The sequence below is a fragment of the Oncorhynchus clarkii genome, chromosome 29 (genome assembly GCF_045791955.1).
Source record: "Oncorhynchus clarkii lewisi isolate Uvic-CL-2024 chromosome 29, UVic_Ocla_1.0, whole genome shotgun sequence".
In the NCBI taxonomy this organism is placed as follows: domain Eukaryota; kingdom Metazoa; phylum Chordata; class Actinopteri; order Salmoniformes; family Salmonidae; genus Oncorhynchus; species Oncorhynchus clarkii.
The window spans coordinates 11,238,102-11,250,689 of record NC_092175.1 but is presented as its reverse complement, the minus strand read 5'-3'; the positions used below and the strand labels follow the sequence as shown (position 1 = coordinate 11,250,689).

At 43.4% G+C, this 12,588-nt stretch overlaps 1 protein-coding gene across 18 annotated transcripts in view; it reads right to left on the bottom strand.

The window, feature by feature from the left end:
• Positions 1–12,588, bottom strand: part of LOC139388747 (formin-binding protein 1-like) — a 103,228-nt gene that overhangs the window by 62,997 nt on the left and 27,643 nt on the right. For 17 of the 18 annotated variants that reach the window (XM_071135645.1, XM_071135646.1, XM_071135640.1 and 14 more), the window contains exon 2: positions 464–579. In XM_071135645.1, the coding sequence (XP_070991746.1) occupies positions 464–579 (116 nt within the window). Of the gene's footprint in view, positions 1–463; positions 580–3,722; positions 4,122–12,588 lie in introns of those variants that run through there. The other variant, XM_071135639.1, reaches the window with a different exon arrangement.

Sequence of the window (12,588 nt, the reverse complement as noted above, 5' to 3'; positions counted from 1 at the left end):
AGACGCAGAGAGAAACAAAGAAAGAGAGACCGAGAGAGAAACAGACAGCTAGAGAGAGAGAGAGAGATGGAAAGAAAGAAAGCGAGAGACTACCGCTCCAGGCATCCCTTTTCTGTTCATTTAGCCCCCCACCTGACTAAAGCTAACATCGCTGAGTCTGCCAGGCTCTCTGATACGACCTCACTAAAACCAACACAGTAGTGATGTGCTCACTGCAGGCTGAATGAGATGAACACCGTCAAACTGTCATTGACTTTGCCTGTGCGGAAGCATGACATGTTTGTTTTTAATGACAGTGAAATATCTTATATGTTATAATCATTATATACTCTGTACGCTGAAGAAGGCTGAGACTGAAATTATTACATTATTAAAGAGTACTATCCATTTCATTCACCCGTGAAACATCTAGACAGAGGCCTAGACTAAGGTCATCACTGGGCAATAAAGAAGCAGAACTCACTTAATCTGCTTTGCATAGTTGATTTCAATCTCCGATCGCTCTTTGACGAATTTGGTGTACCTCTCCACAAACTCGATGCCCGACTGTGTATGCTTCTCCAAGTTATCAAACTGATCCTGTAAACAGAGGAGAGAGAGAGAGAGAGAGAGAACGATGCAAGAATTAATATAACATCCCAATACAGTTCTAACGTTTTTGACGCAGCATTCTGAGATTTGGTTAAGGGCAGCCATCTTGCAGTGACACAAACCTCAGTACAGTAGTTGCCAAGGACCAAAAGTTGACTACATGACCTTTTCCATGCGTGTTGATAACGCGGCAGCAGCTTTGAAATGTCAAGAGGTTTAACAGTTCCAGGTATCCATTATAATGGCTGTACCTTGCCTACACAAAATTACTCACGGCAACACTGTTTGTGCTAATATTTTCCCCTTCTCAAAAGGCCAAGGGTTTTACAGTCGACAATTAGACCTACTCTCTCGCGTTGCTGCTGCCACTTAACTTGTTATCCAAGTCTATTTGGCACACCTGCCGTCTAATAAGGCAACGGGGTAAAACAGAAAGAGTTGAGGTCACTTAATTGAACAGTGGGTCTAGCTAGCCTTTCTAACTTAGCGTTGTTTGTCTGTTAGTAAAAGTCTTATGGGTCTGGTACTTCTTGGAGCTAGCGGTACCGATTCCAAAGAGACTGTTTTTACCAGCCAAAGCCACCAATCAGACACAACGCTTGACTTACTTTATAGACTGTCTGATATGTGTAATTCATGTATTGGGTGCCGTTGTGGGGTTTTGGTTTTCTTTCTTCTTCTAAACAGCTAATAGTGTGGGTACGACATCCATGGTCCTCCTAGTCTCTTAAATGAGATACTGGCGCCCCGTAGTATTGCTGTACACTAGTGGTTACAAGCAGAAACACCTCCACTGACGAACTCCTTGACCCCACCATTTACAAAAACACATTCAGCCTCCTCTTCACTTCCAAGTAAAAGGACTTTCACTGTAGGCTACTTTTAGCTCTTTTAGTGATAATTAAAATGCTGGGGAGGCAGCTCATTCGAATATTTTGGGGCGTGGTTTGCTCATAGTTCTTTTTGTGCAACAGTGAGTAAGGGTGTCATTCCAAAAAAATGGTTCTAGATAGCCCCAAAAAGATTTGTACCCATAGCGGAACCCTTTTTTGGTGCTATATAGAACCTTTAGTACGGACTCAGGAGAAGCAAAGGTCAAGAGCCATGTGTCCTTAACCCGGAAGCCAGCCACACCAATGTGTCAGAGGAAACACCATACACCCTGGCCCGGAGTCACTAGGAGTCGCTAGAGGACAAGGACTAACCGGCCAGCCAAACCCTCCCCTAACCCGGGCGACATTGCTGAGACATCGCCTAACCCGGACGACGCCGGGCCAATTGTGTGCCACCCCATAGGTTTCCCGGTCATGGCCATCTGCAACAGTGCCTGGACTCGAACCAGCATCTGTAGTGGCACAGCTAGCACTGCCTTAGACCACTGCGCCACTCAGCCACTATACATAACCTTTTTTAATGGTGCTTTATAGAACCTTAGGAAAGGGTTCCTTATAGCACCATTTAGAACCTTATGAGGATGGTTCTTTACTGAACCTTCAAAAAAGGGTTCTACTGTATCACCAAAAAGGGTTCAACAACAGTTATAAGCCAAATAACCCCCATCTGGTAGTATTTAGATGTTTGACATTTTTTGTGTGTAGCTTACAAAAAAACATCCCTACTGTAGTAGAGGATAACACACTCCAGTGCACCACAAAACATTGCGCAATCATGCTTCTCTACAGCTACCGTCCACTTACAGTATTGACAGTAACAAATTCACCTTGGTATAGCTCCAACAGTCCCCCATCATCTGTAGTCCACCTCAACCAAAGCAGAATCCCTCGGTGCAGGATATTCCCCAACTGTCGACCGAGCTACCGTCCCAGTCAGCATGACAGTGTTCTAGTGGGGGTGTCTTTTGTGCTGCTTTAATCCATCGTTTTACGCAGCCAGCCTGCTACAGCTAGCTAGCTCATTGCCACAGGAAGTGGATGTGGGTTCTGCAGTTTAGTATATGGGCTTGATGCCAAAAAATATATATACTTTTTTGGGGGACAGTTCTTTTTTTCTGTAGGCTATCATTAGTGCTGAGCGAATAGTGCTTTTTTTTAGGTTGGTTCAGTTTCGGGTTAAATTATTAACAAATAATCAAGTTTCGATTTCAGTCTTCACTATTTTTGTAAACGCTATGCATTATGCGGGTTGCAAAATGCTGCAAAAAAATAAAAATAAAAAAACAATTAATAAAAGTCCCATGATGGTCGTGACTTCCCATTACTGCTTATTTATTCACATTGCTTTACTTTTTAAAAATACATCAGTTGAAGTGTATATTAAAATGTGTTTAATTTGACGACTTTATTATTTCATTTCAAGTTATCATCTCATCTCCATAGAGCTGCCGCCTATGCTGTCTGACACAATCACTATTTTAGTAGTTCTTCAAAGTAAACAAGGCATACTTTTATGACTGCAGAATAGCAGCTATCAATCACTTAGATCATGGATTTTCAGGTAGAGATAGCTTGCGAAACAACTGCTCTCTATCCCTCTCCATCCATCTTCTCTCCCTGCCCCGCACTAACCTGATGTAGCAGGCATATACGTACTCGGTTGAAGGTTTACACACGAACATTCCTCAGTGGACCCACTCATGTGAAGAGAATTATAAAACATTTGGCTATTCTATTGAAATAAAAAGACATGCCCGTGTAGCTTCCTCTCATATCATATTCTTTCTTTCTTTGTCTTTATCCCTCACTCCCCCCTCTCTCACGCACTCTCTGCAGCATGCTCTCCTCTTTCTTTCTCTCTCTCTCTCTCACTCTGCTCCCTTCTTCATCCCTTCGTCCCTGAAGCGGTGCTCGCCACTCATTGCCAGCCTCTGTGCCAAATAGATTCAGCAGATCTCCTCACAGGGTTTGGTTAATTAAAACACTGGATAGCAGCCACTCGACAGGATCTCACCATACAACCACATAATGAGCGTCCTCCAAATGAAAATGTGCTATAATACGGAACTTCTCCACACCCCCACTGCATCCAAACATGCCGCGCACTAACACGCATCCCTCCACAGAAGTAGGAGGACCACTTTGGAAATTCATGTTTCAAGTTCGACCCTCTGGGATCCAATGCATATCTTGCCAGTGTATTATTTGACCCAAAATACGTAGGCTAAGTCACATTACCCTTCTTAGTTGAGGCAGTTGAGGCAGCATGGTATCCTATAGTCGCAGGGGGGGGGGGGGGGATCCACCCTTGTCCAACATCAAAATCCAACCAAGGTCCAACTCTTCTCTGCCCAGAGTGGAACAGCCAGTCAAGCCTCACTGTGGTTCGGTTGGAAAGGGTATCATTCTCCAGAAAATACTGACGGTATCCAGTCCCATTGAAAGTACACAGAAAGGGTTACCAAGGAACAGTGACCATTCGAAGGGTCAAGCGCACTATTCCTATCCCCTATTTTCACCAAGGAGACCAAAATCTACCCTGGTGTGTCTGAGAGAACGAAGGGAAGGGGTCCCGGAGCAAGAGAGAGGGATACAGTACTGAGACACACATACACACACTCCTCCTACACACACTCTGCATCTGCGGCCAGCCGTAGCCTGGGAGCATGCAAGCTAAATGCTCCGTCAGGCGTGAGATGAACTCAGTGGGATGTCAGAGGAGGAATGATTCAGAGAGGGGGGGGGGGGGGGATAGAGGGGCGTAAAAGAGGTGGAGAAGAAAGAAAAGGATGGGTTGAGAGGGACTGGACTGGAGAAAGAGGGAGGGGTCACTTTGATGAAAGATAATGCAGATGACCGACATCCCCTCATTCATTAGCTGGACAACCCAAGGCAGGACAGTGGGGGACACTTCTGGGAAAAGATGTGTCACAATGGTGACACGTGGTCTGAATACACGACCAAGAAGACACGTTCTACCGCATAAAGAGAGAGATCTCAGAAAAAGGAGATAGAAGAAAGGGAGCGAATGGCTTTCCACTAGAAAGGGAGAAAAAAAACACCTTGGCCAGGCGATTCCCACAGGCGGAAAAAGTGCTAATAAATTATGAATAACACTGCATATCAGAACAATATATCAAGGAAAACGACAGAGAGTATAGGAATCTGTGTCAAAGGTGCACTCTGATATCACAGAAAACCATCACCACAATTCTCTACTGCCTTGACACGTCAAAACAATGTGTTTAGACAATCCGGAAGAGGCAGGGGACCAGACAGTCACAGCATTTGTAGTCTCGCTCATCAGAAACTTGTGCGCTCGGCTTCATGAGACACTCCATCTTCATTGTTTCAATCTATTTCTGAATCTGAAATCTATAGAAATTCCCTGTCGGCATCTGCCTTCGTGTTCAAAACCCCTCACGCTGTCCCATTGTTTCATTCCCGAGGAAAACATCCTGACTATGGGGCGCAGTCCCTCTCTCTCCTCTCACCCCCTCCTCTCATTCTTTCCTCTCACCCCCTCCTATCCCATGGCCCCCTGCTCGTGCCCCACTTCTGTATCAGCTGTAACCTCTGACCTCATTTCCACAGCGATCTGGGACAGGCACAGCCGTTCCTACACTTGTTGTTTCAGGCCTTATCCGATTCACTATTGTACTGCACATCGGATCGGCCCATTTAATTATATTTAGTCAAATCAATATACCGTACTGTAGGCTATATCACCCCACTCCTCCATGAGATGTGCAAAGGCTTGAAATGAACAACAAAGGAGGCTAATGCTATACAGTATGTTACAATAATGCACAAAGATGTGCTTGTTTGTGGTAAAGTAGCTTAGCAAAGGATTTTGTTTAAGGCCTATGCCTACCTATATAGGCCTTTGCTTACCTATATATCTCTATACTACTATATGGCTCTGTGTAGGTAGGCCAGTTGACAAGCATTAGCATGCAGGGGAATGCAATCTGATTTTATATTTAATCCCATAGTTTGGTTTGGTCATCTCTCCAGGGCTGCTAATACATGATGAAGCTTCAGAGTGCACCTCGGCCCGACCTCTCTGCTACCCTTCTGTGTCATGCCTGGTATTATCCAGGCTTCTCTCTCTCTGCTACCCTTCTGTGTCAAGCCTGGTATTATCCAGGCTTCTCTCTCTGCTACCCTTCTGTATCACTCTCTCTCTCTTCCTTCTTCTCATCCTCTTCCTTCTCCTCTCTCCTTAGCCCCTTACTGTAATCTAACACAGAATGAAAGGTAAAATATAACTTCTGTTGGCACTGAAAAATAATGCAATGACTTTGCATAAAGCCCCCTAGGCAATAACCTGGCTAGTTTCTACACTTTTTTTTCAACTACAGAGGGTAACAATGCCCCCATTATGCTGGCCCCCGAAGGTGGTCAACAACACTTAGATAGGGTCTGCAAATCATTGACTACTGCCAAATATTTTGGAAGGCTCTCTCTCTCCCCCTCGAACCTCCCTCCCTCCCTCCCTTGACAGCTCAACTCTCCAGAGAGACTGCTGTTGTTGCTTCTGTTTAATCTCTGTTCAGAACAGAACACCAAAGAGCCGCAATCTCCCACAGACAAGACGTGTATAATAACGGCCCTGTAAGCTCCAACATAGGATGATTCACCACGACAGGCCTTGGAAGAAGACAACAACTTCTGATGAAACGTTTGACACGGCGCCCTCTCTTCTTGACGGGAGAGAGGACACAAGGAAGCCAGATCTAGAGAAACCTCCTCTATAAGCTTTTTAGATTGCGATTCCCATTATTTTATTGGCACCTAACTCTAGGTTGGTGGTTTGCTGTTTTCCTTTCATACCAATGAAAGACTGTAGTAGACCGGGCAGACTCAAAAACCCTGCTGATCATTACAGGCTAGGACTAGTCTGTCTCATACCTTATCATAAGTTACAATCCAAACGTTGTAGCCTGCCCATCCACAACCAACTACCTCCAACCCTTCTTTACAGGTCAGTGTTCTCAATAAATGGAAAGCTGTGCCCAGTGGGAAGAGGCATTCAATAGGCCATTAGAAAGAGAGAGAGAGAGAGAGAGGGGAGAGGGGTCTGTGTTTAAGGTTGAACAGGTCAGCTGAAATAAGAGAACGCTATCTAATAGCCTGTTAAGTAGTTGTCCAAGTGAGCAAGAGTCATGGACCTACATGTTTCTGTGGGTCACAAAATCTTAAGGACGCACGCACACACGCACGCACACACACACACACACATACATGCACACACACACACGCACACACACACACGCACCAACCAGGTGCTAAAGATAGGCCTACACATAGGTAGCTTATTATCGCATAGTCACAGAAATGTCATAAATGGGAGTGAGTCTACAAAACACCATGCTTTAGAACACGTCATGTCATCAAGGCAAAGGGTGGCTACTTTGAAGAATAACTAATGTTTTGTTTAACACTATTTTTTGGTTACTACATGATTCTATATGTTAATTCATAGTTTTGATGTGTTGACTGTTCTACAATGTATATATATATATACACACACAGTACCGGATACACCTGCTCATTCAAGGGTTTTTATTTATTTCTACTATATATATATATATATATATATATATATATATATATATATATACAGTGCCTTGCGAAAGTATTCGGCCCCCTTGAACTTTGCGAACTTTGCCACATTTCAGGCTTCAAACATAAAGATATAAAACTGTATTTTTTTGTGAAGAATCAACAACAAGTGGGACACAATCATGAAGTGGAACGACATTTATTGGATATTTCAAACTTTTTTAACAAATCAAAAACTGAAAAATTGGGAGTGCAAAATTATTCAGCCCCCTTAAGTTAATACTTTGTAGCGCCACCTTTTGCTGCGATTACAGCTGTAAGTCGCTTGGGGTATGTCTCTATCAGTTTTGCACATCGAGAGACTGACATTTTTTCCCATTCCTCCTTGCAAAACAGCTCGAGCTCAGTGAGGTTGGATGGAGAGCATTTGTGAACAGCAGTTTTCAGTTCTTTCCACAGATTCTCGATTGGATTCAGGTCTGGACTTTGACTTGGCCATTCTAACACCTGGATATGTTTATTTTTGAACCATTCCATTGTAGATTTTGCTTTATGTTTTGGATCATTGTCTTGATCCAAGACAAATCTCCGTCCCAGTCTCAGGTCTTTTGCAGACTCCATCAGGTTTTCTTCCAGAATGGTCCTGTATTTGGCTCCATCCATCTTCCCATCAATTTTAACCATCTTCCCTGTCCCTGCTGAAGAAAAGCAGGCCCAAACCATGATGCTGCCACCACCATGTTTGACAGTGGGGATGGTGTGATCAGCTGTGTTGCTTTTACGCCAAACATAACGTTTTGCATTGTTGCCAAAAAGTTCAATTTTGGTTTCATCTGACCAGAGCACCTTCTTCCACATGTTTGGTGTGTCTCCCAGGTGGCTTGTGGCAAACTTTAAACGACACTTTTTATGGATATCTTTAAGAAATGGCTTTCTTCTTGCCACTCTTCCATAAAGGCCAGATTTGTGCAATATACGACTGATTGTTGTCCTATGGACAGAGTCTCCCACCTCAGCTGTAGATCTCTGCAGTTCATCCAGAGTGATCATGGGCCTCTTGGCTGCATCTCTGATCAGTCTTCTCCTTGTATGAGCTGAAAGTTTAGAGGGACGGCCAGGTCTTGGTAGATTTGCAGTGGTCTGATACTCCTTCCATTTCAATATTATCGCTTGCACAGTGCTCCTTGGGATGTTTAAAGCTTGGGAAATCTTTTTGTATCCAAATCCGGCTTTAAACTTCTTCACAACAGTATCTCGGACCTGCCTGGTGTGTTCCTTGTTCTTCATGATGCTCTCTGCGCTTTTAACGGACCTCTGAGACTATCACAGTGCAGGTGCATTTATACGGAGACTTGATTACACACAGGTGGATTGTATTTATCATCATTAGTCATTTAGGTCAACATTGGATCATTCAGAGATCCTCACTGAACTTCTGGAGAGAGTTTGCTGCACTGAAAGTAAAGGGGCTGAATAATTTTGCACGCCCAATTTTTCAGTTTTTGATTTGTTAAAAAAGTTTGAAATATCCAATAAATGTCGTTCCACTTCATGATTGTGTCCCACTTGTTGTTGATTCTTCACAAAAAAATACAGTTTTATATCTTTATGTTTGAAGCCTGAAATGTGGCAAAAGGTCGCAAAGTTCAAGGGGGCCGAATACTTTCGCAAGGCACTGTATATAGAGGCTTTCATTGTAAATAAGAATTAGTTAATAACTGATTTACATAGTTATATAAAAAAAAATATGAATACCACCAGTAATAATTTATTTTTATTTCATTCAACTAGGCAAGTCAGTTAAGAACAAATTCTTATTTTACAATTTACAATGACGGCCTACAGTGGCCAAACCCGGATGACGCTGGGCCAATTATGCACCACCCTATGGGACTCCCAATCACGGCAAGTTGTGATACAGCCTGGATTCAAACCAAGGTGTCTGTAGTGATGCCTCTAGCACTGAGATGCAGTGCCTTAGACCGCTGCGCCACTCTGGAGCCCCATAATATCATGCAGACAGAAAACATTAACATTCAGAAGTAGCATCGTCTCCCACTGTTCCTCCAGAAATAATAGTCATACCACAGGACACACGTGGTGAGAGAGAGAGGGGGACACCAGATGTCCCAACAGAGGTGACACAGAGAGACAGAGGGGACAGATGTTCTGCTGGGCGGATAGACAGGATAGACAATGTGACTATAACTAATGAGGGCACAAAAGTCATTGTCTCGGTCAGAAATCCTTTACATCACAGTAGAATAGAATAGAAGTGTGTCGTAGGACAGAAGTGTGGACCAGATGTTATGAGTAGGGCTCAGAGGAGACTTTCCTGATCATATGACCTGACAAGGAAAAATGGATTGGCTATAGGCCTAACTACGGCCCAGAGGTTTTCCTGGTCAGTTCACATGGTCAGAGACAAACTCCCGGCCCTTGTCACAAGGAATAAGTAATTCCACTGAAAAGTATCACGTAGTATTAACAGTAGCGCAATTAGGGTTATTTGGTTTCTTCTAAATAACAGACCAGGATAATAATCAGGAATCCGATCCTGATCTTAGCATTTATCTTTTTGTTGCTGAGATACCGAACTACTGGACCTACGCACCGAGTCATATGATGTAGCCTAAAGTCCTTAGGACTTGTGGTCCTTACAACTCCTTATTTAAACTAAACATAAAGAGCAAACGGTCATCAGCATCACCGTAGTTTAGCTAACAGGGACAAAGTACTTTCCTAATACGGCATTATCTTTGATCTCTGTATGTCATATCTACTTCACAAGAGTGGGAGGTGAAAGGGGGGTTTCAATTAGGTCTTCCTAAGAATATCTCTCAACGAGAAACTCTGATGAACAATAAATCCCTGATCGGTTGGTTGGTTGTGTAAAAGCCCCCCCCCCGCCGCCGCCCAATCGGTCATTAGCTCTTTGTGATGAATATCCAATTGGTGCTAACAAGTCCACATGCACCGACAGAAATTCTAGTCCTTGCATAATAAACTACAGCAGCATAGAGGAACATGTATGATTGCTCAGTAGTTTTCCTATTCTAAACAACCAACAAATGTCATGACATATAACAATCTCCCCTCTCTCTCTCTCTCTCTCTGTCTGACCTCAACACAAAGGCACAGTAGAGCAGAGAGGAGAGTTGTACTCTGCAAAATAGTTGTTTTGTTTCCTCCCGGCCCTATCAATGCATTAGGCTACTCCAGTGTGTCTCACGAGTATTGGGCGTCTGACCACCAGGGCAAATATTTAGTGGGAGATGCCGACCTGGGTCCCGAGCACACAGAGGCTTTGTCCATTGGACTGGGTAGGAATAATAATCTCCACTGGAGGACTCAGTAACCCCAAAGCAGAGGGGACAGACACACACACACACACACAAAGGGACACACACACCACACAGAAATACACATACACACACACACACACAGGTCTCCACTGGACAGTGAGTATCACCACAAACATTTGCCTTGCTGAACTAAAAAGGCACAAAAGCACCTTAAGTGCCCCCTTCAACCCCACTGCCCCCCTGCCCTACTCCCCCCTAAACAATGACTTTACACAAGACTGTAATCATTAACCTAAACCTCTCCCTTCCTTCCCTTCTCTTGATGTGGCCGTTTCAGCCTGTTCTGAACCACAAGCAATGACTCCACATCACCCTGACTAAAACCAGCTCTGATCTTCCCCATGCAATATAAAAAGCCTATATGGCGTTTAGAATGTAAGTTCTCCCTTAATATTTAGCCTCATATAAGCATACTTTTGTTTCAGCTGTCGGAGAGTTTTACTCCACCCAGTTGAGCTGTTGATAAAGTATTCAAAGCGGCCCTCTAAAAATATGTATACACACACCTCCTTTTTTTGCATAAACGCAGCTGTCTGAGTGTGCTGACATCAGCATGTGTGTTAGTGCTGTTGTTTGCATGCCACGCACATATTTATAGCAACATGACCGTGGCTAGTCGTGGTGTGTCTGTCCACACGTGTGTGCGTTCTGCTGTTAGCAGGGCTCTAAAGTGAGGCCATTGTGGTCGCATATGCTCCTAAATATTTAGCTGTGCTACTTGGAATTTTATTTTGGGAGCATCAATATGACTAGGGGAGAAGAAAAATAAATTGTTGTTATGACTAGGCTTTGCTGTACTGCTGCCTCCGAGTGCCATACCCCGCGGGCACCTATAGTGCACCTATAGGCCTAAGGCTCGTCAATCAGATGGCCCTATGATTACAGTGTCTGCAGCTTCCTCGAGAGGACAGCAAAATGGATACTGTGAGAGTTCCAAACGTTTAAAAGAGAGACTGTCGACGAATACAGCAAAGAGCTGCTGTTTTTATGAGTGAGTTGTTCATGTTTACGTTTTCATTCAGCTCTGTCAACCCCCTTTTTATTCAACACTTTTATACGCCATAAAACGAGATTCTCCCTTCTTCCACTTCAACCAGCACTGCAGCTGCAATGAACGAGTGTATCAAAAGGCTTGCATTGTTATTATTAGTGGAAATACTTCACTTTCTCTGGTCATAGGAGTAACATGAATTTGTGGATGAGGCCAAAATAATGCGGAGTGACTCAAGTTTCGCCATCAGCTGGAAGACGGTGTCCCCATTTTGGTCATGGTCAGTCTCAGCGGACGGTGAGAGAGCAGAGGGCTGCTCCCGCCCTCCCTCCCTCCCTCCACTGAGACTGATCATCAGATGCAGGCATCGTCAGTAAATTGAAATAAAATAAAAAAAGTTTATGCCCACTCAGCTGTGCCTCACAAGCAATACAACAACTGATCTATTACCGGTGTGATCATAAACCTTAACTTTTGAAATATCACTGTTTTGAATAGGTTATTGTTGCAAAGGCTTAAGATTTTTAAATCATTTTTAAAATAAATCTGAGCAGTAGATCTCAGCTTGCAGGTATTTGTATCAACATTTTAGCTTTTTATAATAAACAAAAAAACTAGATTTCACCTCCTTCCTATAGGCTATAGTAATCAACTAAAATTCCAGACTTTGAACAAGCTACAGTCATGACATTTTGTACATACAGTATTTGCATCTCCTCTTAAGCAACATGTTTCCCATAAGGACTAGGGCTGAATGTCCTTTAGGTGCCTTTTGGCAAACTCCAAGCGGACCTTTCACTGAGGAGCGGCTTCCGTCTGGCTTGGTTTTTGCACTGACATGCACTGTCAACTGTGGGACCTATATAGACAGGTGTGTGCCTTTCCAAATCATGCCCAATCTGAATTTAGCACAGGTGGACTCCAATCAAGTTGTAGAAACATCTTAAGGATGATCAATGAAAACAGGATGCACCTGAGCTCAATTTCGACTCTCATAGCAAAGGGTACTTTGTAAGTGAGGTATTTCTGTTTTACATTTTTTATACATTTGCAAACATTTCTAAAAACCTGTTTACACTTTGTCATTATGGGGTATTGTGTGTACATTGATGAGAAAAACAAACTATTGCATACATTTTAGAATAAGGCTGTACCTTAACAAAATGTGGAAAGAGTTAAG